At 31.5% G+C, this 25,024-nt stretch overlaps 2 protein-coding genes across 3 annotated transcripts; both read right to left on the bottom strand.

Moving 5' to 3' along the window:
- Positions 1 to 929: 929 nt before the first annotated feature.
- Positions 930 to 9,901, bottom strand: LOC105253568 (repressed by EFG1 protein 1). Its single transcript, XM_011261680.3, has 5 exons — positions 9,414 to 9,901; positions 8,334 to 8,558; positions 5,414 to 5,563; positions 1,880 to 2,099; positions 930 to 1,756 (listed from the first exon to the last, which is right to left on the bottom strand). The coding sequence occupies exons 1-5, from the start codon at positions 9,621 to 9,623 to the stop codon at positions 1,458 to 1,460; spliced, it is 1,104 nt and encodes a 367-aa protein (XP_011259982.1). The 5' UTR covers positions 9,624 to 9,901; the 3' UTR covers positions 930 to 1,457.
- Positions 9,902 to 11,646: 1,745 nt separating this feature from the next.
- LOC105253567 (60S ribosomal protein L31) lies at positions 11,647 to 12,940 on the bottom strand. 2 transcript variants are annotated; one of them, XM_011261677.2, is made up of 3 exons: positions 12,880 to 12,940; positions 12,202 to 12,431; positions 11,647 to 11,836 (listed from the first exon to the last, which is right to left on the bottom strand). In XM_011261677.2, exons 2-3 carry the CDS (start codon positions 12,420 to 12,422, stop codon positions 11,686 to 11,688), a joined length of 372 nt encoding a protein of 123 aa, XP_011259979.1. In that variant the 5' UTR covers positions 12,423 to 12,431; positions 12,880 to 12,940; the 3' UTR covers positions 11,647 to 11,685. The 2 variants fall into 2 exon arrangements, with proteins under 2 accessions (XP_011259979.1, XP_011259981.1); XM_011261679.3 differs by having other exon boundaries at positions 12,760 to 12,894.
- Between the last annotated feature and the right edge of the window lie 12,084 nt (positions 12,941 to 25,024).

The following is a 25,024-nucleotide window of genomic DNA, read 5'->3' as shown; positions in this document are numbered from 1 at the left end:
ACATTCAATTTCTTAAATGGAAACTACTCTTTCTCATTACATATTCTTGTAGCTCCTCTCGAGAGCTTTCCAAAACACTATAATAAAGTATCTTTTCTTTGAGTACTTTTCGAGTTATAAGGCTTGAAAAAATTTCTTAATTTTGCATAAACCATAAAATATCTTGTAAAATATTCATTTTTCGATTATTTTACCTTAATACTTTTATGCACAAAATAATGAGAGGAATCAATTGATGTAAAGAAAACACAGTTGTTTCGAAGAAAAAATATGTAATTTGCAATTAACAATTACATATTTTTTCTTAAAAATAACTATGTGTTTTCTTTACACCAATTGATTCCTCTCATTATTTAGTGCATAAAAGTATTAAGGTAAGATAATCGAAAAATGAATATTTTACAAGATATTTTACGGTTTATGTAAAATTAAGAACCCAGATAACATTCCTTGCGCGCAAAGTTTGCGCGTCTTATGTATATAAACTGTGTACGCGGTTTGCGTGAGTTTTGCCCGCAAGTTGGTTAAGCTCATGTACACCAGCGAATCACATGCAAATGGATACCATATGCTAGCGTTTTGCGTACATATCGCTTATTGAGTTCACGCGCAAAATGTGCTAGCGTTTTACTACCGCTATGACGACGCACTGGGATAGGGTTTTGCTTGCGCGATATGAACCATATTTGTGCGCGACTTGCTAGATATTTACGCGCAAAATGTTTTCTGGGAAATGATTTCAAGCCTCATAACTCGAAAAGTACTTAATGAAAAAATATTTAATTATAGTGTTTTGGAAAACTCTCAAGATAAGCTACAAGAATATACAATGAGAAAGAATAGATTCCATTTAAGAAATTGAAGGTTACCTTCATGTGACCTTCAAATAACTCTTGAAGATCAAACCAATGGTACCATGTTATGTCCCCCTCAAAGCCATACAATTTTTGTCTGAGACACTTTCTAGTAAAACTCTTTTTTATCGAGATATTTGACCGTGTCCAGACTTTTTTAACGCCTAGTATTTTATACTCGGCTTATTTTCACTGCAATTATCCCAACTGTACAATCAGGAAAATAATTATATGCGTTGCCAAGTGAATTATGCATCTGGTCGCACGTGTGTCTCACATTTATTCTGACCTCATTAATATTTATTCAAGCATCATTTCTCTCATTTTCGCATGTTTATCGCCCAAGAGATTAAAACAAGCGAGATAATCTTTTAGAATCTTCCAAAGAAATATATCTCGAGTCGAGATAGTCCCTGCCCTCGTTAGGGAGCAATTTGTAAGTCGTGCGACCTTGAACTCGATCACGATAGACGTATCGGTCATCGCGTCTCGCGTGCCCGAAAGTCTTTGACTCACAGCACGCGACAGGTCGCACGCCTCCTTCCTTCAGCGTCCGGTCCATCGCGTACAGATACAGAGAAGGCATTTCGCACGGCCGTGGTATTATTGCCCGGAGCTGACGGACATGGTGTCGCTGCCGGTGGACACGGTGTCCGACAACGGTGGCGGCGCCGTCGACCTAAGCAGCTCGTAGTGACCCCGTGGTATCCGCGGCACCGCGTGCGGCGACATCATGACGTTCACGTTCTCCGGCAACGGTGGTAGCACGTTGTTCTGGAACTGGCCGGACACGTTGCCGACTGGCTCGTAGTTGGCCACCACGATTATCTTGCCGCTCCTGCTGTGCGCCTTGCCGACCCCGAAGTAGCGGCTGCTCGCCCATATCAGCTGGGTAAAGTGGCCTGGGGAGTGGTGACGCCTTTTTTTCATTTTCTTTTCAGACTCCATAGGATGAATAATTAAGGGGAGAGTATTTTCGATTGATTCATCCTAGAAATCGGCCGGCGACGTTGCCAGCGTTTTACCTGCGTTCACATTGGCGTGAAGGACATCCGGCTCCTTGAGAAAGTCGTACTGCCTCACGGCCGAGTACCAGTAGGACGCGACCTCCTGTCCTGTCACATCGCCAGGTACGCCCCCACCGGGGCGACAGTAAAGATTGTGACCCACGTTGCGATCGTTTTTGTAGTAGAATGTGTTCGTGTGCGCCAGGTGATTGGCCCACGACTGAGCGTACTCGCACAACTGCAACGATACATGTATATGATAAAATAATATAACTAATAATATAATTATACGGAGTGTCCCAAAAGTCCCGGTCGAATATTTCATAAACTATGCACTTTAGAAAGAAATGTTTCAGACAAAAGTTGTATGGCTTGAAGAGGGCCATCAGATAGTGACAATGATTTGACATGGGAGAGTCATTTGAAAGTCACGTGAAGATCACCGTCAATTTCTTAAATGGAATCCCCTATTTCGTATTACATATTCGTGTAGCTTGTCTCGAGAGCTTTCCAAAACACTATAATTAAATATTTCTTCATTGAGTACTTTTCGAGTTGATGAGGCTTGAAATCATTTCTTAATTTTACATAAACCGTAAAATATCTTGTAAAATATTCATTTTTCGATTATCTTACCTTAATAATTTTATGTACAAAATAATGAGAGGAATCAATTGGTGTGAAGAAAAAACATAGTTGTTTTTAAGAAAAAAATATGTAATTTGCAATTAACAATTACATTTTTTTTTTAAACAACTATGTGTTTTCTTTACACCAATTGATTCCTCTCATTATTTTGTACATAAAATTATTAAGGTAAGATAATCAAAAAATGAATATTTTAGATATTTTATGGTTTATGCAAAATTAAGAAATGATTTCAAGCCTCATAATTCGAAAAGTACTCAATGAAGAAATACTTTATTATAGTGTTTTGGAAAGCTCTCGAGACAAGCTACACGAATATGTAATACGAAATAGGGGGTTCCATTTAAGAAATTGACGGTGATCTTCACGTGACTTTCAAATGACTCTCCCATGTCAAATCATTGCCACTATCTGATGGCCCTCTTCAAGTCATACAATTTTTGTCTGAAACATTTCTTTCTAAACTGCATAATTTATGAAATAATCGACCGGTCCGGGACTTTTGGGACACCCTGTATAACTAATAATATAATTAATAATATAAAATAATAATATAATTAAAAATAATATAACTATAATAATATACAGAAAAAGCAAAATAACTTGATTTCGAGCAGAACAAGATTAATCACTTCCTATAGTTTTTTTTTTAAGCTTTAATTTTTAAACTTAAAAATTCTATTACGTTACAATTTCGAGAAATTTGCACTTGCAAGAGAAAAATATTATATTAATATATTTTCATGTAACATGTTGGACAAGTTTTATTATAATCACAATGTGTTGTTAAGACTTTTAGGTCTGCAAAGGACCTATACTCTTTCTCTTGTAGTATATTTTGAAAATATCTCAGGACCCAGATTCCAGTATTCAATAAAAGCAGAGATCAAGTGTTTTAAGATGTTATAGGAGTAACGAGCTGAAAAATAGAATATTTTGTTAACACTATAAAATTTTGATTTAAATAAAATATGAAATAAATATGAATAATAATGTTTTTTTTCATTAAGAAGCTGTATGAAATCCGTTCTCGATATGTTATCTAAAAATATTTTTTAATCTTCATACTTCATTTTTTATTCATTGTTTGCTGCAACATTTTACAAATTTTAAACAAATATAAAAAACGAAATTATAAAAATTCAATCCTTCAGATGTTTCTAATTTTGCAGAAAGTAAATTTCAAGTTTCTTAAGTTTGTATACGAATCCAAATTTAAAATAGCGTAATTAATGGATACCAAAATTTAAAAATATTTAGATTTTTTCAATTATATATTCAATGATATGTACAAATTTATCTATACATTTTACATTAAAACTTTGATATTAGATTTAGTGATCTAAAAGTCTTAAGTTTAAATATGATTGGGAACTATATTTGGTAGATTCTCAACGATCTAATTCCACAACTGATCCCATTTTTAACCGTGAATGCCTCATTAACTATAAATATGGTAAATTCCTTTTAAGAACTGAAAGTTTAACACATACTTAATTTTGTGATTGCAATAAATTTCTTAAAACATCACATATCATAACAATAATCTAATAAAATACTGACATTAATATGGACAAACCAAAGTGAAAAAACCACAATAAATTCCGGCTTTTACTGTTCTGGACCTCATCTAATGGAATAACTGGCAAATATTATAGAAGTATTTAATATGCAACATTAAAATATATTTATATAACTTTATAAATATATTATATATATATTATATATATATATATATATATATATATATATATATATATATATTCATATAATTTAGAAAGATATTTTTTGCTTTAATTAATAAATCATACTAAAATCCCTATAGTTTTAAAAAATAAAATCAATAATAAAATCTTTTTGAATTCAAACTGTAAAATGTTTAAAAGCAAAACTTTGAAGATATAAATGTTTCTAAACTTTATATTAATTGTTAATTAGCAAAAGCAACAGAAATTTAACAATTTTTATCAATACAGATCAGATTCGCGTTTACCTTTAAACATTTTCTAATAAAAAATTTATTCATATGTCGATTTTTAATCTATTACATTATACATTTTATTTTGGGTAAAGTTTAAATTAGAAAAAAGTTTAATAGAAAAACTTTTTATAGATATTCGTCAATTGAGAAACTGTTTATTTTAATAGAAAAACTTTTTATAGATATTCGTAAGTTAAAAAACTATTTTCTAACTTAAGCTTTACCTAAAATAAAATCTGTAATAGATTAAGAATCGATCAAATAAAAGAAGGAATGTACCAAATAAATTAGTTTTTTGTTAGAAGATGTTTAAAGGCGAACTTGATTTATATTAGCAAAACTTTTTAATTCTGTTACTATTATATTTTTTTAATTAATGTAAAACTATTACTAATTAAAAATTAATACAAATAAATTAAAAAGAAATTAAATTAAAGAGAAATTAAAAATAAAAATTAAAAATTAGAAATTAATATAAAGTTTAGAAACATTTCTTCAAAGTTCTGGTTTCAAAATTTTCACATTAATTTGAATTTAAAAGAGATTTATTATTTTAATTTTATTATTAATTGTATTTGTTATTAATAGAATATTTGTTATTAATAGAAAAGTCAGTTTCTTCCTGAAAATACTGGTTTTAACCACTGACATGGATTTTATTTTAAAAATGTGGAATTTCAAAATTTTGTAAAATACTGGAATAATTCTTCTTTGCACAACCTTAACTATAAATTTTTCAAAATCGTGACATGTGGAACCATTTAAAAAATAGAGTGTCAAAAAATTACAGAAGAAGTAAGTAATTAGTTTTGTATATTTTGTTTTGTATATAAATTTTTTTTGTTAAACTGTGTGTAATTATAGATAATATTTGAAGAAAATTTTTGCGTCACATGTAGACAATATTTTCTCATTTTTTTTACCTGCGGCGACATAGTTAACGGAGGTGCGTTGTGTCGTTGCCGATAAACGTTATGCCAGCAAAGGCACTCGGTGATAAATTCGCTGTCACGCCAATCGGTTTCTAAATCGCTCCTATCGTGCGTGATACTCATCGGTCGGTTGCTGAGTATCTACAAGAATAATAAAGAATAAAGATGGAAAATTGCAAAAATATATTAAAATAAAATAATAATAATAATTAAATAATATTAAATGCTCTAAATGTCTATAAGATACTCAAAATTCAATCTTGATAAAAATAAATATTTTTTCATCTCTAACTCGTTAATTTCGCGGAGAGAATTTTTAAATAATTTACATTTTACAAAACTAGAAATCTATAAATCTAGAATTAAATTTTACAATTTCATTTTTTTTAATAATTTCAGAAAAAATAGAAATTTGAAAAAAGCCATCAAAGGAAAGTTGAAAATGTCAAGTGTAAAGATAACAAATTTTTTCAATAATTTATCGTGCCACCCACAACATTTTACATAAAATATTACTGTTCCATTTTAATATCTTTCATAATTTTTCATTTTCATTTTTTAATTTTATTATTAAAATAATATATTTGAAAAAAAGACATCACTTTTCTCATATTTTGTTTAAATAGAAACTTTACATTAAAATATAATATTTTATTACTCATTAGACTTCTTTAATCCTTAAGACACTTGGTTACTTCTTTTCATTGAATATTGGAATCCGAATTTAAACATTTTCGAGTTACTTAGAAAGTACAGATCTTGCAAAATTTTTCGAATTCCTCAAATCCCTTTACAATATTAAGTACTTAAGTTTATATATTTCTAAATCTATTTTTCTAGATTTTTGTCTTTTAAGTTATTTCAATCCTTGAATCCTCTCTCGGATATTTGTATCTATTTCCTTTTTTGATTTTTTTTAGATTGTCTAATTTTGAACTCTCTTGGATCATCAAATACTTAAGCTGATTAATCGTTTCTCAACCTTTCTATTTTTGAATCCTTCAATTTATAATACTTCTTTCAATTTTATCATTCTTTTCCTGACTTCTTTCAAGATTACATTAATCTTTGAAGAGAGAAAGAAATGTGACATTTCAAAAAAATTTAATTTTTTTTTCCTAAAAAATTTTAAAGAACCTTAATCATGATAAAAAGATAAATAGATTGATAAGGAGAGAGAGGAGGGAGAGAAAAAGATCAATTTTCAACAGCTACTTCTTAAATCCTGACACGAAGGAGACTCTAACTTCGCGGAAAATAATTTCATACGAATAGTCAAAGTGTTTGAGAATTCATAAGTGAACAATTGACTAAACAGATCAACAGTGCAGTTTTTCAATAGTGCATTTAGCGACAGGATACATATACAGGGTGTCCTATTTTAATGTTCCACCCCAAATAACTTTCTTATTTTTAATTTTAGAAAAAGATGTTTCAGACAAAAGTTGTATGGTTTCTAGGGGAGCATAAGATGGTGCTATTAGTTTGACCTCGAAGAGTCACGTGAAGGTCATTTTGAATTTCTCAAATGGAATACCCTATATATTTTTGCATATTCTTGTAACTTATCTCGAGAGCTTTCCAAAACACTATAATTAAATATTTCTTCATTGAGTACTTTTCGAGGCTTGAAATCATTTCTTAATTTTACATAAACCGTAAAATATCTTGTAAAATATTCATTTTTCGATCATCTTACCTTAATAATTTTATGTACAAAATAATGAGAGGAATCAATTGGTATAAAGAAAACACATAGTTGTTTTAAAAAAAAAAATGTAATTGTTAATTGCAAATTACATATTTTTTTCTTAAAAACAACTATGTTTTTTCTTTACACCAATTGATTCCTCTCATTATTCTGTACATAAAATTACTAAGGTAAGATAATCGAAAAATGAATATTTTACAAGATATTTTACGGTTTATGTAAAATTAAGAAATGATTTCAAGCCTCATAACTCGAAAAGTACTCAATGAAGAAATATTTAATTATAGTGTTTTGGAAAGCTCTCGAGATATGCAATACGAATATATAATAAAAAATATGGGGTTTCATTTAAGAAATTGACGATGATCTTCACGTGACTTTCAAATGACTCTCCCATGTCAAACTAATCATGGCATCATCTTATGTCCCCCTAGAAACCATACAACTTTTGTCTGAAACATCTTTTTCTAAAATTAAAAATAAGAATTTGGGGTAGGGGACATTAAAATAGGACACCCTGTATACATTGGAGCGGAGGTGTCGGTGCGCCGCTCCTGATTCTAAAGTATCGACCGAAGTACTTTGCGCGCGTGCTCCTTCGCACTTTTGATTTCGTATTTCATTTCGAAAACAGTCGCATTCACAACGAGCGAGCCAAGGACACAACGGAAATTATATTCCGCAAACTTGAGGACGTATCCGACGTAGCGCGTTCGTGCAGTTGTTTAACGTTTCATCCAAGTTTGTAGGAGATGCGAGCTTGCAGCTGTTTCTACCAATTGTATTTCGCAATTATTTTTTATCATATGATATAGAATTTAGATTATTGGCAAAATATACGATAATATGTACAATACATCTAGATTAAAGTATTTCCAAAAATATTTACATGAAAAAAATTCAATACACCTTGAACTTGATATAAAAAAATTATTTTTAAAATATAAAAATTATTTTTTTTATAAATAATTTTGATTAAATAAACCAGACCTAATGATGTATTAAAAATGATTTCAAGCCTCTAAAGAGGAGAAACATACATGCATTAAAAAAATAAATAAATTCTAATCTATGACTTTAATTAAATTAATTCAAATAAATTAACTTAAATAAATTTGTCTGATGAAATTGTTGTACATTTTTTCTTTAAAAAAAAAATAATAGGCCTTCCTAAATTGTCGTGATTTTTGGACGGTCTACCTTCTTCAGAAGTTTCGGCCGATTGTCCAGCTGTTGAGTCTGTTCATAATTTAGCGAGGATGAGGTGGGTACAATCGGATCGACGATTCGGTCCGCCTTGTATAATTTACTTTGTTCTACTCTCTTCCTGAGATTCTCCAAGGCCGTCGCCTCCTCGCGCTTCCTGGAGGGCGGCCAGTTTTCGCTCGAGGTATGGATCATGCTGATTCCGGCACATGGTGAATCCTGACGAGCAATTAACATAAATATTCACGGATTAATTCAGAAATTTTTTATAAATTTATAAATTTAATCTTTAATTTCGTATAATCTTTAATTTCATTTTTTTGTCCTTTACAATACTTTAATTTTATTTATTTTTTTTTATTATAATGTGTCCGATCATCTCGAATATATAAAATTTCTATCTTAAATTTTGCGAGATCTGTTTTGCTCCAAACATGTGAGAGAGATTATAATTGAAAAGATTTATTTTTTATAATTTTTTATTATTAATTTAATTTAAGAATTTAAGAATTAATTTAACAATTAAATATGTTAAAATTATTGTAATGTTAAAATTGAAAAAATCAAGCATTTTTAACGAGTAAAGGAGGAATTAGATTTTCTGTCAAACTTCGTATAATCCTGTATAATCAATCATCATCATCATAATAAGGAATATTTATGAATTAATTTGTGATTTCAATAATATAAATTAACGTAAAATCACATTGTTGCGAAACAATGTAATATTAATAAACAAAATCATTGAACCAGCATTTGTGTAATATTATGTAATCCACAGTTCTTGTAATAAATTCAAATAATTCTCAAAAAGAATATGATACAAGAACCGCGCAGATATTAAATGCAATTCTTAGAAAAGAAAATTCTTAAATTATAATAGAAAAAAATTAAAATCTGTGAGTCTCTATTTTTAAGAGCGATTTTCCGATCTTCGCGATTCTTCAGCTCTCTAACATCAAAATCATAAAACAGAATCTCGAAGCAAGCCCTCTACTCAAAACTCCTCGATTATCGAGCGCAGAGGATGCAGCCACGTCTCCTCGGAGAGGATCCTCAGGTGAGAGGACCGACCTTGAGGTGATTGCTGTTGGAGAAACCGTCCAAGTGCGCTGCCTGGCTGAGCAATCGTCGGCTTGCGGGGCATCGGTTGCGATTGATCATCTCCTTCTGCATCGCGTACTCGATGAAGTAGCTCTCGTACTCGGCGTTATCGCGCTGCGGCAGGAGCTCCGTCGTCTCCTCCGCAGTCCCGTACGCGCGGTTCACCTCGCGCAGCTCCATCGCGGACTAGAGGGGCCTCGCACCTCGCCTTCGGCCGCGATCCGCGCTCCAGCCAGACCGAGCGCATACTGACCGCATACTCCAGCCAGCCTACGATATCGTACGATGCGGATGTCGTACGTTTGCGCGCCAAGCCCATAGCCATCTTCCTCGCCGATGACGGAAACTGGATGAGGAAGCAGGTTGATAAAACGATGCACAACGATGGGTCTGATGGTATCCGGTAAATCTGCTTCATTAATGTTTCTATTAATGTAGTTCAATAATCAGTGTTTGCTGTAGATAATTTGAAAATTATTTAGATAAAGATAAAGATAAAAATCCGTAAATTTATCTTAGATGGGATAAAGATGATTTTGCTTTTACTTAATCTAGATGAAAGATGAGATAATTATTGCGATAATCTAGATAATTAGATCTAGATATTTTTGTTTATTTCAGAAGACTATAAATAATATATTTGTAAAAAATGTGACGCAGATTATAAATGGGATATTAAAATCATAAACACATATTCTTTCTCTTTTCCTAAAGAATATTTAAATAATAGCAAAAAAGTATATAAATGATATGATAAATATTTATTTATTAATTTATATTTATAATATATTTATAATATATTAATAATAATAATATAAAAAATATATTTTAGATATTTTAGATAGATTTTTAGAAGCTTGCTTGGAAAACTTCTTTGCATAATGAAAACGTCATCTTAGACAATTTTTAGATAAGATGACATATTTTTCATCTAAGATAAAGATAAAGATACTTTATATTTCTTCATCTAGTTAAAGATGAAGATGATCCATTTTTTTATCTAGATGATTATCTAGATAATTTTATCTAGATATCAGCAAACACTGTCAATAATAAAAAAAATACATGAACAAGATTACAATAATTTTTCATAATTTTTTGATGCTAAAGATCTCAATTTTTAAATCACTTCTACAATTTTGAAAAATTTTTAATTAAAAAAAGTTTAGTTAATGTTTAATCTTGTTATATTGTATCTAATATAATAATATGGGCTGGAGAAGTTTTATTCTATCAAAATTAAGTATGTTGGGATTTTCAGCTCTCAAAAATAAACTTGCATCAATTTAATTAATGATATTCATGGCTAAATATGGTCCATTGGAAAAAAATTGCAATTTTAAATTATTGAAGATTTATACAAAAATTTTTAATTATATTTATTCAAATTTAAAGATTCAACTCAAAAATACTGAATATACGAGTTTAATGTGAAAACTCATAAATTTAAAATTAATATGAAAAAAAATGTTTAAATTTCAAAATTTCAAAATATTTAAATTTTTGCAGAAAAAAATTTATGTATAATCTTGAGTAAAGTCATGTTTATTCTAACATAATGTGCATCGATAAGTTTAATAAATATTAATAAAATGAAGATTATAACAAAATTCCTTTATCTTTAGAAATAGATGAAATCTTTTTATGCAATATCATTGTATGATTCTCAATTATTTAATTTACAATTTTTCTATAATAGATTCCATTAATATTTAATTATGAATCTTGTCAATCTATAATTGATACAAGTTTCTTTCAAAAAGACCAACATAATAAAATAATCTAAAAAACCGGAGTCGTATTCAAAACAATATTGAACAATATTAAACAATAAATCAAAGTAATATTGAACTACAAAATTATTAATTTAACTTAATAATGAATTAAAAAATTATTAATTTATTCTTGTGTTGAAAAAATTTATTTTTTTGTTAAACTGCAATTTTCTGTAAACTAAAATATGTTTAAAAATAGAATTATCTCAAACAAGACAAATATCAATAAAAAAATTACGAATTTCTTTCATTGCCAGTAACATTTGTCGAGACATTTTTTTAATTATTTAGATGTAATGATCCGGAAAGAAAGACAGCTACAATAGTTTTCTTACAAAAAAATTCTTACAAATATTAAAAATAGATTTTAAGATGCTGCATCTTAATATCCATGAAATTTGGTGTAAATAAGATGTAAAAACAAAATCTCACATATTTATACAGTTTGTTTATTATACAGAAGTACATCAATCTTGACTGGCATCCACATTTTCAGTTTGAAGACCCTTAAAAGTTGCAACAGGTATATATGTGACAAGGGTATAAAGCTTGTTTGCCGAGTCCTCGTCATCATTTCTTCTCCTGCTTAATCTCACACGAACTCTGAAGGGAACATTTCTAAAAGATAAACAAATTATATATAGGATATTGCAACAAAACTATTTTGTCCATTAATTATTTTATCTACTTATTCTTTTATCAAGAAAGAATTAATTTTTTCATAACAAATTTGCATATAAATAAAAAATCACATTAGATCAAAAAATTTTATTTCAAGTGTTTAATAATAAAATACCAACTAAAAGCAAGCAATTACAATCAAAAAGAGTTCTCTTTAAATAAATTTACATTTTTACTATAATTTAATGTGTTCCAAAATAATTATAATAAATTATAGTAGTTTAAAATCAAATAATTTATTATAAAAAATTATAATCAAGAGTGGCATAAACTTTTCAATTCAGATTTGATTGAGAGCTTACCTGATACCCTTGGACCACAGCTGTTTGTTGAGACGTGTGTCTATCCTAACATCGGGTGTTCCCATTTGCTTCTCCGCAAACTTTCTGATTTCCTTGATAGCTCTTGGAGCACGTTTCTTGAATCCAACACCATGAAGACGCTTGTGAAGGTTCACTGTGTATTCGCGAGTCACCACCTCGTTGATAGCACTTTTTCCCTTCTTTTCAGAAGACTTAGCCATCTTCTTTACCTAGTTTTAAAAAAATTACATAAATACAGAAATATGTACAAGATGATCAGATATATATAAATATGTAATATAGATGTAATAAATACTCTATGGAAAAAAAGTTTGTTATAAAGAAGAAAAATTTCTTAACAAGACATAACTTAATGAAAAATATAATTCTACTTCACGATATTATTACGTATTATTAATTCCAATTTATTGAAAATACTATTTTTTAACACAGCCTAATATATTATAGTAACAAGTAAAATGTCATGGTAAACAACAAACGCATCCGTCACGTGTTGTATGTCAATTAACGACGGAAGAAAATAAGTATGATAATTACTTCGATAATAATTAGCAAGGAGAAAATCCACTGGATAAGATTTTATAAAATTTAAATATTTGTGAAGAATCTACAACAGGATGTTTAAGGATTATAATTTGCAGGTAATCATATCGCTACCTCTTCGCACACAGCCAGACGAGAAAGAGTAGGAAGCGAGGGAAACTTTCTCTGGAAAAAAAAGAGAAGGCAACTTCAGCGACATCTATCGAGTCTAGATGTGAATTAACACACTAGAATTGCGTTCCAAAATTTCCTCCTTGGAACATTATACACGACTGACCAATCAGGACAAAAGAAACAAATTTCCACTATGCTGATTGGTCAAACATTACTTGACCACGATTGATCAATCACAGAGTCCTATTTTGAATTGGCCAATTGGCGACGTGGTCAATCGGGTGTCATCCTTTTGGAAATCCCAGAACGAATTCGACATTGCGATTAAAAATAATAAAGATAAATAAAAATAAAATTAATATAAATAAATATAAATAAAATAAGTATAAATAAAAATAAATAAAAATGAAATTAACTAAACGAATAATTAAAAATAGTATGTAAAACGTATAAACAAAATAAACAAAATAAGACATATAGAAACAAATAAGAGTGGGAAGAGAAAGGATAGGGGAGGGATAATAGAATTTATTTTTAGAAAAAGAGAGAGAGAGAGACAGATTTTGATACATTGAAAAAAATCATTCCAATGAAAATATAGCATTTGTAAAACTTGAATTTAAAAATAATAATAAAAAACAAAACGTTTCGTAAATAATTTTAATAAGTAAATAATTAGAAGTATGAAGCTTTTTAAGAGCAATTAAAAATTGACAAATTAATATTAGTATACAACCCCAATAGCCAAGTCTGCTAAAGCAGATCTTGTCAGGGAATCTGTTAGAAATTGTTGTCGACAGAAAGATTACAGAATCGATGCAGGTTCTGATATATCATGTGATGTCGCCAGAATGTCAACAGAAATATAACAAAGCTTGTTAACATAATCAGTTACCAGATTGGCAGCAAAAATCGAACAGATTCTGCCGGCATAACTTAGTGGCAGATTGGTGGCAGAAATTGGACAGGATCTGTGCGATGCAATTTGACAACAGATTGTCGGCAAAAATCGAACAGAATCTGCGCATACAATCTCTGATAGCAGATTGATGGCAGAAATGGAACAGGATTTGCATGATTCGATAGTTCTTTCACTTACCGCTACGTGAGCTGTACTTTCTCGTAATTGAATTTCTGTCAGAAATATATATAAAGTCACGAATATGAATAAAAGACTAAAAATATAGTAATCATCATTTTAATTTTTCACTTTAATTTCTGATATCTGATACAAGCAAATGAGAGTCAGAATTCAGAATATTAAACTGATTGGAATCAATATAATATATGGAAAATTATTCATGCACTGGCTATTTGAGGCATAAAGCAAGAATTTAATTCTAAATAAATTACATCTCAAGTTTTACAAGTTACATTTACTTTATTATTAATTTAATTAAATAGAATTGAAATTAGTCCTTCGCTATATGAAATATAACTATGATATAACATATTACATATATGTCATTTTCTATAAGAAAATTCTAATTAACTTGCCGATAATATTGTTATTTAGCACCTGTAATAATCAATTTTGTTGCATTTATATAATATTAATAAAAGTGCAAATCTTGTGAAATTTCTGCTGTCCATTTGCCATCAGGTTGCATCCGCAGATTCTGTTCGGTTTCTGCGGACAATCTAACATCAAATTGCACGCGCAGATCCTGTTCGATTTCTGCTAACAGTCTGACATCAAGTCATGTTAGCATTGATAGCAGATCCTGCTCAGTTTCTGCCGACAATCTGATATCCGATTCTGTGAGCAGGTTCTGCTAGCAGATTAGAAGCAGAATGAGAACGCAGTAGATGTCATTCTGCTGACATGGTTTGATCAAATCTGTTGCCAGTCTGTCGACATACTGCTTACATTTTGCTTATTGGGCAATGTATATTTTAATAATAAGTCAAACTTTTGACATTAATTTCTGTCTTTTCAGTCACAAATTTAGACAAATATAATTATATAAAACAATGAAGCTTAAAAAAAATATTATTAAAACATACAATACTTAAAAATAAAAAGAATATTGTCTTCCTTTCAGCTTTATCATAGTTTTCCTTGGATATTTCTTCTAATTTTCTTCATTACTACATTGATGTAAGAAATATTTTCTTTCATTGATTTATGCATCCGTAAATCTGTTGAAGGCAAAATAATAACATTTTCTAAATCAAAATCTATGGTATCAGTGTAGTTGCCAAAGTTAAGCATAATTTCCTTATTACGCTCAATCCTACCTTTAATCTTCTGTAGCATTTAATGGTAATCTTCCTTTCTTCATAATATTAGTTATGCAAACACTGGCTGCATATTCTATAATATTGGTATACGATTTTACACTTTTTGACTTGTAAAAAAGATCTAACATTTTTAGAATAATTTTTCACTTTTGAAATTGTTTCAGCAGTAAAATTAGCAGTAAAATTCTTTAAAAGTATATTTGGATTAGACATTTGTAATTTAAAATTGGTTACACTATCGCGTATTATATTAAAAATAATAAATATCAATGCTTCTGCTGTGGATAAATTCAAGTATTTATGAGGTTTAATTTTGGGTATAGTAACCAAATACATAATTGAAAGATTCTCTCTTATACTACCAATGTATAAATCGTTCAACATATCCAAGAACCTGTTCAAATTTGCTTTATTAATCTTGCCTTCCCAACCTATACTTAATCCTAATGGTGACATCATTTTGCGTTGCAGCATTAAGTTAGACAGAGGTCTAGCTGTATGTATGACAGCTCTAAAATGAAAATATTCTTCACAACATATGTCATTCGGCATTGGAAAAAAAACAGTAATCGCCCTTTTGTTACTAGTTTCGAAAGTTCTATGCTGTCCTTTGAAGTGCTTGAAAGTTTTTTCTCTCTCCATAAATTGTAATCCTACCTCTACTTTCTCTAGGTCAGAAGTAACATTATCTGAGCTGTACATAAAGTCGAATGTTCCGAGGTCATCATAATCCACATTTGACAAAATTTTTGACAAAATTTGAAAATCCCTTCGAAGTCTTATAATCTTATCAATCGCAGTCTTACTACTAGACCCATGAGCTTTACATACTTGCTCAGTTTCAGCGTTTCTAGATTTTATTTCATTTTTCTTAATTATTTCACTCTTTGGATCTCCTTGTCTTTTTATTCTCTTCAAAGCTATTCTATAAAATAGTCTTATAAATTGATTTATATCTGTTAGCTTTAACGAAACTGAATGTTGAATCCACAAGATAATGTAACACTTTTGTTCACGTTATACTTTATTCTTACAAAAACGTATAGGTCAAGAGGAAGACTTGAGAGAAATAGAGAGATTACTACTTTCGCGGTAAATTTTTTTAGAACTATAAAAATGAACTTCTAGATGGCGTAGCTTCTTTGTTCGACTGCCATCTACTTTACTGATTATAAATAAAATTCAAATGTAACTAAAAAAACGAAAACAAAACTATAGTGATATCTAACACTCCTCCTCATTTGAATTAATTAATATAATCCACATAAATTTCTTAAGTCCATTAATTTGTTTACATTTAGTGGTTTGGTACACATGTCTGCCAACATTTCTTCAGTCTTGCAGTACTCGCATTTGATCGTCCCGTTGTTGATATGATCCTTAACGAAAAATCGACGTGTATCGATGTGCTTTGTCCTATTTGAAAAACCTTCTTGATTGATCAATGCCAGGCAGCTTTGGTTGTCCTCAAATATAATTGTTGGCTGACTTATGTCCACTTGGAAATGACATGAAACTGATCGCAGCCAAATAGCCTCCTTGCAAGCATCTGACAGTGCCATAAACTCAGCTTCAGTAGATGATAAAGCAACACATGACTGCTTTCGACAGCACCAACTTATAGTTGCTCCATATGCTTTAAATATGTAGTCGCTGTTTGATTTTCGATCTGTTCGATCCTCTGCCCAGTTTGCATCAGCGTAACCTATGAGGGATTTGTCACTGCTATCTCCCAAATAAAGTTTTAAATGAATAGTATCTTTTAGATACTTCACCACTCGCTTTAATTCGTCCCAGTCTTCTTGTGTAGGATTAGTCGTCCTTTGTGCGAGAATTGAAATACTCGCAGCGATGTCTGGTCGAGTATTCATTGAAACGTAAAGTAACTTTCCGATTAGCCGCTGATACTCTGCATTACTATCTAAAGCCTCCGCTGGATCACCTTTTCTATATTCAGTCTTCAATGGAATTTTAGATTCCTTTGCATCTTTTAATCCAAAATGATTAATAATATGATTGATATAAGCTTGTTGACTGATGTGAAAGAACCCATTTTTAGCTCTTTCTACCTCAATGCCAATATATGTTTTGATTTGGTCTAAGTTTTCAATCTTGAATTTGGATTTTAGAGTCTTTTCTACTGTTTTAATAGCCTTAGTGCTTTTACAGGCTACGAAAATGTCATCTACATAAATAAGAATGTAACACCAATTCTCGTCGAATTTCTTTCGATATAAACATTGATCTGCATCACTCTGTTCGAAACCTGCACTAATGATTACATTGTTGAGTGACTTGTTCCAAGTTCTTGCTGATTGCTTCAATCCGTATAGACTCCTCCTTAATCTGCATACTAAATCGCTGTCTTGTTCGAAGCCTGGGGGTTGAACCATATATATTTCTTCCTCTAAATCATCATTGATGAAAGCTGTTTTTGCATCTAAATGAATAATGTCCATATTCTCCTTGCCTGCAATAGTAAGTAACAGCCGAAAAGTTGTTTGCCTTGCAACCGGTGCAAATACTTCATCATAGTCACATCCATACTTTTGCGAAAATCCTTGTGCCACCAATCTAGCCTTGAACCTCTTTATACTGCCGTCTGCATTTGATTTTATCTTGAAAACCCATTTACAGCCAAGTGGTCTTCTTCCGAATGGTTTGTTATTTCCCAAGTTCCGTTTTCATGATGCGAATTAATCTCTTCTTGCATGGCTTGTTGCCATTCAGTTTTGTAGTCGCTCTCAAATGCCTCTTTAAGTGTTTTTGGCTCTAATATTATTTTGCGAACTACATTAACTTCCGTAATTAGGCGCTTCGGAGGAATTCCTTTAGTCGTTCGGTTTGACCGCCGTATAATTTCAGTTCCGTTTCTTGCACTATCTTCATTGTTGCCTTCCGATTCACTGCTGTTGGCACTGACGAATAATTCATCACTTCTGTCTATTGAATCGTCATTTACTATTGTAGATGTCGAATCTTCATTCACTGTTGTCTCGAACTGTTGATCGTCCACTGGATCCATTTCTAATGGATTATTTTCTTTCTGCTTATCTACCTCTTTTATTGTCATGTCTAGATTACTATGATCGACAAACCGTACATCGCGGCTTATTCTTACTTTGCGCGAACTCTGATCATAGCATCGAAATGCCTTTGAATTCTCATCGTATCCAATGAAAATTGCTGGAAACGCCTTTGCATCTAATTTCTGTCGTTTCTCATCCGGAATGTGTACATAGCACTTAGAACCAAATATCTTAAAATTCTTCAACAATGGCAATGTACCTGTCCATAACTCATATGGCGTTTTCGAAACTGCTTTAGTTGGTAGTCGATTCTGAATGAAGTTTGCCGTTGTTACTGCTTCTGCCCAAAAAGAAAGACTCAGTCTTGCATCAATTAGCATACACCGCGACATTTCTATAAGTGTTCTATTTTTACGCTCCGCAACGCCATTTTGTTGAGGTGAGTAGGTTGCTGTGTACTGTATTCCAATTCCGTTCCTCTTTAAAAACTGCACAACTCTTTTGTCGGTGTACTCTGTACCACGATCAGAACGAAACATCCGAGGTTTCTTGTCGAAAAGTGTTTGTACCATGCTGACATATTCCTGTAGTTTCTCAAAACATTCTGATTTATTTTTCAATAGATAAATGACTGTATATCTAGAAAAATCGTCGATGAATGTCAGCACGTATCGCTTACCTCCGTGCGATGGTGTCTGCATAGGCCCGCAAATGTCTGTGTGAATTAAATCACCTGTAGATTTTGTTGACGTAAACGATTGCTTTGGAAATGGCAGCCTTGTCATTTTTCCTTCCAAGCATACATCACAGTCATTGTTGCATTCACAAGGATCAATCTTGACACCACGAACTAATTCATCGTTGAGATGTTTCACTACTTCAATATCGCGATGTCCGAGAATTCTATGCCAATAATGCACACATGCTTTCTTAAGGTCACATGTATATACTTTTTGCGATTGCATCAATTCATATTGACCACAATGACGTTGCCTGATACCGATTGTTCTTCGATTTGTTTTTATAAAACACTTATTATCATTGAATTCCAATGCAAAACCCCTTTTTGTTAACCTGTCCACCGATAAAATGTTAGACGTGATTTCCGGCACAAAAAGTACCTTTTCAAGAGTCGCAGATATAACGTTTCCGTTGCCGTCAGGAAATTTAATTTTAACTGTTCCTATTCCTTTTGAGATATATTCACTTCCGTCTGCCACTTGCACCTTTTCTTTATGTTTTTCTTCAAACGTGTTAAATAATAACCTATCTACCGCAATATGACACGACGCACCAGAGTCAATAATCCATCGATTCGTTACTTTTCTTTGTTTACTTTCAACCGAAAACAAGAGTTCACTGTCACAGCTCGAATCGACAACGTTCGCTTTATGCTTTGGTTTGCTGCTTCCTTTATTCTGTCCACTGTTTTCTTTATTTTTGCCACTACTTTTCCACTTTCTGTATTTTTCACAGTCTTTCTTGAAGTGTCCCTTTTTCTTGCAGAAAAAACATTCATTCGCGCCAGACTTTATTTTCATCACTGTTCCCGAAGCACCTTTTGCACCGTCTCGCTCTATTTGTCTTTTATATTCTTCTATTAACTTTGCCTGAACTAATTTCAACGATAAGTCATCTTCCTTAGTCATGAACAATGCTGTTACGAGTGTATCGTAACATCGCGGTAACTGTCCAAACAAAATTCCGACCATCCATTTTTCTGAAAGTTTTTCTTCGCCAAGGTCGTCAATTTTTTGGAACATTGTTGTCATCCAATTGATATGCTGTTCCATGTCGCCGCCCTCTTCTAGTCGACGTGTGCATATTTCCTTGATCAATTGAACGCTGTTGTTACCAGTACCTTTCTCGTGATATTCTCGTAATGCTTCCCACATACCTTTAGCTGTACGATGCTTCCTGATGTGAACCAATTGATCATTTTCAACGGACAATGCAATAGTAGCCATGGCCTGTTTATTAGCTCTCTTCCATGTATTTGATTTATTCTCCTCATTCGGTTCAGCATCTTCGATGACTGACGAATGCCCTTCCTTCTCTATTATCATTTCGATACGAAATTTCCAGGTGAAATAATTATCGTTATCCAGCTTCTCAATTTGATATTTCGTTTCCGCAGCCATATTGAAAAATCCTTGGTTATGCGCACAATGAAAATCACTTTATGGGCTCTAAATCTGATTTTAACCAGACAAAATAATCAGCTTATACTTCGCCTGAGCCCATAACCTGTTAGCTTTAACGAAACTGAATGTTGAATCCACAAGATAATGTAACACTTTTGTTCACGTTATACTTTATTCTTACAAAAACGTATAGGTCAAGAGGAAGACTTGAGAGAGATAGAGAGATTACTACTTTCGCGGTAAATTTTTTTAGAACTATAAAAATGAACTTCTAGATGGCGTAGCTTCTTTGTTCGACTGCCATCTACTTTACTGATTATAAATAAAATTCAAATGTAACTAAAAAAACGAAAACAAAACTATAGTGATATCTAACAATATCTTCCTTATTTACTTCCTTACTTTTTCTCAGTATATCTGAATCCGTAATACGAGTGTGAGCGTAAGGGTTTAACATGTCCTTAATAAGTTCAACCTTTACCATAACTTTGAAAGCCTTTATCATATCTTTCTGTATAGATATAGCAGATGATTTTTTATTAATTAAGCAAACTTTTATTGCATACATTATAGCTTTACTATACGAATCTAAATTTGTGAAAGTTATAGAAAGGTCATGCAATTGTGTAAGCAGTATTATCAGTCTTTAAAGGTACCTTTTGATTAGTAATTCGTAATTTCAAATTTACTACAATATCGTTTATCATATTAAAAATAATAAAGATCAGTGCTTCTGTTTTGGATAAATTTAAATATGTATGTGGTGTAGTTTTGGGTATAGTAACCAAATACATAATTGAAGGATTCCTTTTTACATCATCAAAGCATTGTAATGCATCATTATTTGTATTCAATCTATTAAAGAAATTCATCAAATTTGCTTCACTAATCATGCCATGCCAACCTAAATTTGATCCTAATCTTGATATCGTTTTGTGTTGTAGCATTAAGCTCGACAAAGGTCTAGCTGTATGTATGACAGCTCTAGGATAAGAATATTGTTCATAATTTATGTTATCATCGTCCCTTGGGTAATAAACAGCAAACTTCCTTTTGCTACTATTTTCGAAAGTCAGATATTGTCCTTTAAAGATTCTTCCTTTTTCCATTTCTTTTCCAATTCTTAATCCTATTAACTTTTTTCAGAAATAATATTATCTGGACTGTACATAGAGTCGAATCTGCTGAGATCATTATCCATTGTTAATGAGTAAATTTGAAAATACTTTGGAAGTCTTCCAAACTCATCAAACATATGAGCTTTCCATGAGTATGCATCAGAGTGACGGATCAAGCGTTGAATTACTTCTTTATTGGATATTTTATTTCTTTGCAACAAAATTAATATTGCATGAAATGTTCTCACAAATTGGTTTGCTTCTTCATACACACCAAATCTCAACGACTCAACCATATGTGTGAATTTAGTTAATGATTAAATCTCCTATATTATTGGATTGGATTAAACAGAGAAGTAGGATCAAACTTTATATTTGCGTTTAAGAATATAATGTTCCTGATACTATTCCTTGTAAAGCTTTGTTCAATTGAGATATCGAGAAGCGAGCAGCGTCGCACGTTGTCTTCTTTGTCGACCTAGTAGGAAGGAGGCAGAAAACAGTATTCTGTCCTATATCTTCTTTTTCTGATGACAAAGAACAAATATTATCTTGTTTATTCTGCCAGGTTTAACCTTAATAGTTATTGATCTTCGTGTTGAGATTATAATCTGTTAAAAGTTGTTTAAGGAAACATTATTTATTCGGAGAGGTCATTTTTAAAATTCCAGAAAACTAAGGAGAGGAATAATAATTTTTAATGTTAAATTTTTTTAACAGTTTACAAATATCGCTAGGTATACTGCGCGACAATAATCCTTCCCGGCAAAAATAAAATGTAAATCGAGCGTTAACAAAGCATGAATTGGAGAGTAAATCTAATGTAACGGAAGCGTAAATGAAGCTAATAAAAGGCGTAAATTGAAACATCGGAACGTAAAGAAAGCGGCTATTAAGTGTTAAGTTAGAAAAGCGTTAACGAAGCGTTATCAAATTCTCCGACAAGCGTGAACGAAATATCCTTCAAATGTAAACGGAGCGTCATCAAACTCCTCAAGAAACGTAAACCAAACATCATCGAACTCTCCGATGACAAACATGAATTAAAAATATCTAATTTTATTCTATAATTTTTAAAGAACGTAAATGTTATCAAACTTATTAGCGAATACGAATAAAATGTTTATATTCTACTACATTTATACTGTACCGTTAATATTACACTTTACATTTTAAATAGATATAATAAACGGATAATTTTCGTTTATTCGCCAGACATACTACATTTACTTGTCCGACTTATAAAAATCAATTTAATATCTGAAGCTGCTGCACGTACAGGTATTTACCGTTTTGAGCTTCGTTGCTATTATTTGAAGAAAGTTTATAGGCCGGTATTCATAATCCGTTCTTATATTTAAGATCATCCTAAGTTCATCTTTAGATATTGTATGTAATATTTTATTGGCTACAGATTATCTGAAGATGAACTTAAGTTAATCTTAAATATAAGATTGGACTATGCATACCGGCTATAAAGTTCAGAAGAGTTTTCGGGCTCTTCTGAGTCCGAGAGAACTATAATTATATGAAAGGATACTTAGGATATAAAATGGCGGTAGAATAAATACCTATTTGCCACGTATGTAACGAGATGTGATGAGAAAAAGTTTATGATGAAAATTAGGCTATATTCGAGCTTATAACTGACACCGAATCTCGTAGAAGAAAGAATAGAAAAATACTGATTATAGTAAACACTTTTAATTAAAAGAACAGAAATCAAAACTAAGCACTCGCGGAACGAAATGTACCGTACGATGGCTAGCGCTGGAATCTCCTTTGTCCTTAGGCCGTAGGCTCGGTTCACCAGCGGCCAGTTAGGCCGGGTCCACAATAGGCAATTAAAGCCTCAAGCCTTAAATGATTGACCAATCACAGTCAAGTATGAAGAGAATACTCGGCTGTGATTGGTCAATTTCTTAAGGCTTAGGCCGGTATTCATAATCCATTCTTACATTAAGCCCGGGTCCACAATAGGTAATTTAAGCCCTAAGCCTTAAGAAATTGACCAATCACAGTCAAGTATGAAGAGAATATCTGACTGTGATTGGTCAATTTCTTAAGGCTTAGGGCTTAAATTACCTATTGTAGACCCGGGCTTAAGATTATCTTAAGAACTCATTCAATCAATCAAATAGCTACAATGCAGCTATTGATTGGTGGAATGAGAGCTTAAGATGATCTCAAATGTAAGACCAGACTATGAATACCGGCCTTAATTTCAAATGGCTGCCATTTTGTCCGAAAACAATTTTACGATTAATCCTTCGTTCATTTACTAGACAATTTTATACATTAGCTACAGTTTATCGAATTTTTGATATCAGCTTTGAATAACATTTGCTCACCGCGCCGTGCTTTAAAAAACAATATCTGAGAGAATAGTTATAACTTTTACATTTTTTATTATTTTATTTTTAAAAAAATACAATAACATCCTTAATATTTGTACTTTTGAATAAAAATTTATTTGTAAAAAAAATTATTTATTAATAAATAATAAATAATAAATAATTTAATAAATAATTAAATTATTAATTATATACTTTTCAAACAAAATTTTCAAACATCATATACTTTTTTTGGTCTGCTGACTAGGCATAACCCCTCAAATCCCGTGATCACCCTAGTTGGAATTGACCGATCAGAGCAACGTACTTTGCCGGCCACTCTGATTGGTAAAATTCCAATCGTAACTCAGACACTGCGACAACCAATCATTTCTCGCATAACGCTTTATTTCCGGGAAAATAAGAATCTGATTGGCTTAGGGTGCTGTCACATGGCAATTGGAATTTCAGAAAACGGAATCTTGGAAAAGTACTAGAACTAAGAATTAAACGGGATTGAATTTTTATCTTTATAAGAATTTTATTGTTAATAAATAATTGTTTGGTAAGTATTTATTAATGTACATATAAATATTTAATCAAAATATTTTATCACGTAAAATAGTTATCATATTGTCAAGAATAAAAGTTGCGTGTTTATTGGTCCGGCTTTTTTGTGCCTGGGCTCCCCATGGACTAATATGAAATTTAATATCAAATTCTCGGTAGATATCGAGTAGAGCCTGCTGATATAACTGACAGCAGATTGATGGCAGAAATTGAACAGAATCTGTGCGATGCAATTTGACAACAAATTGTCGGCAAAACTCGAGCAGGATCTGCGAACACAATCTCTGATAGCAGATTGACGGCAGAAACGGAACAGGGTTTGCATGATTCGATAGTTCCTTTACTTACCGCTATATGAGCTGTACTTTCTCGTAATTTAATTTCTGTTAGAAATAAATATAAAGCCGGTATTCATAGGTCGGTATTCATAGTCCGATCTTATATTTAAGATTGTCTTAATTCTAGTCCGAGGTTGACTTAAGACCTCATTCAACCAATCAAACTGCTGCGTAGCATTTCAAGCTCGAACTTAAGCCCGGGTCTACAATAGGTAATTTAAGCCCTAAGCCTTAAGAAATTGACCAATCACAGTCAGATATTCTCTTCATACTTGACTGTGATTGGTCAATTTCTTAAGGCTTAGGGCTTAAATTACCTATTGTGGACCCGGGCTAAGACGATCTTAAATATAAGATCGGACTATGAAT

This window comes from Camponotus floridanus, unplaced genomic scaffold (assembly GCF_003227725.1).
Source record: "Camponotus floridanus strain SB8 unplaced genomic scaffold, Cflo_v7.5 scaffold178, whole genome shotgun sequence".
Lineage (NCBI taxonomy): Eukaryota > Metazoa > Arthropoda > Insecta > Hymenoptera > Formicidae > Camponotus > Camponotus floridanus.
This window is presented reverse-complemented; position numbering and strand designations above follow the sequence as displayed.

Bases quoted from the DNA above. Each gene is read 5' to 3' on its own strand.
- LOC105253567 (XM_011261677.2), bottom strand. From the start codon at position 12,422: ATGGCTAAGTCTTCTGAAAAGAAGGGAAAAAGTGCTATCAACGAGGTG. The intron at 11,837-12,201 runs GTAAGCTCTCAA...TTTATCTTTTAG, and splicing joins CTGTGGTCCAAGGGTATCAG to AAATGTTCCCTTCAGAGTTC.
- LOC105253568 (XM_011261680.3), bottom strand. From the start codon at position 9,623: ATGGAGCTGCGCGAGGTGAACCGCGCGTACGGGACTGCGGAGGAGACG. The intron at 8,559-9,413 runs GTCGGTCCTCTC...ATTGCTCGTCAG, and splicing joins CCAACAGCAATCACCTCAAG to GATTCACCATGTGCCGGAAT. The intron at 2,100-5,413 runs GTAAAAAAAATG...GTATCGTTGCAG, and splicing joins CGTTAACTATGTCGCCGCAG to TTGTGCGAGTACGCTCAGTC.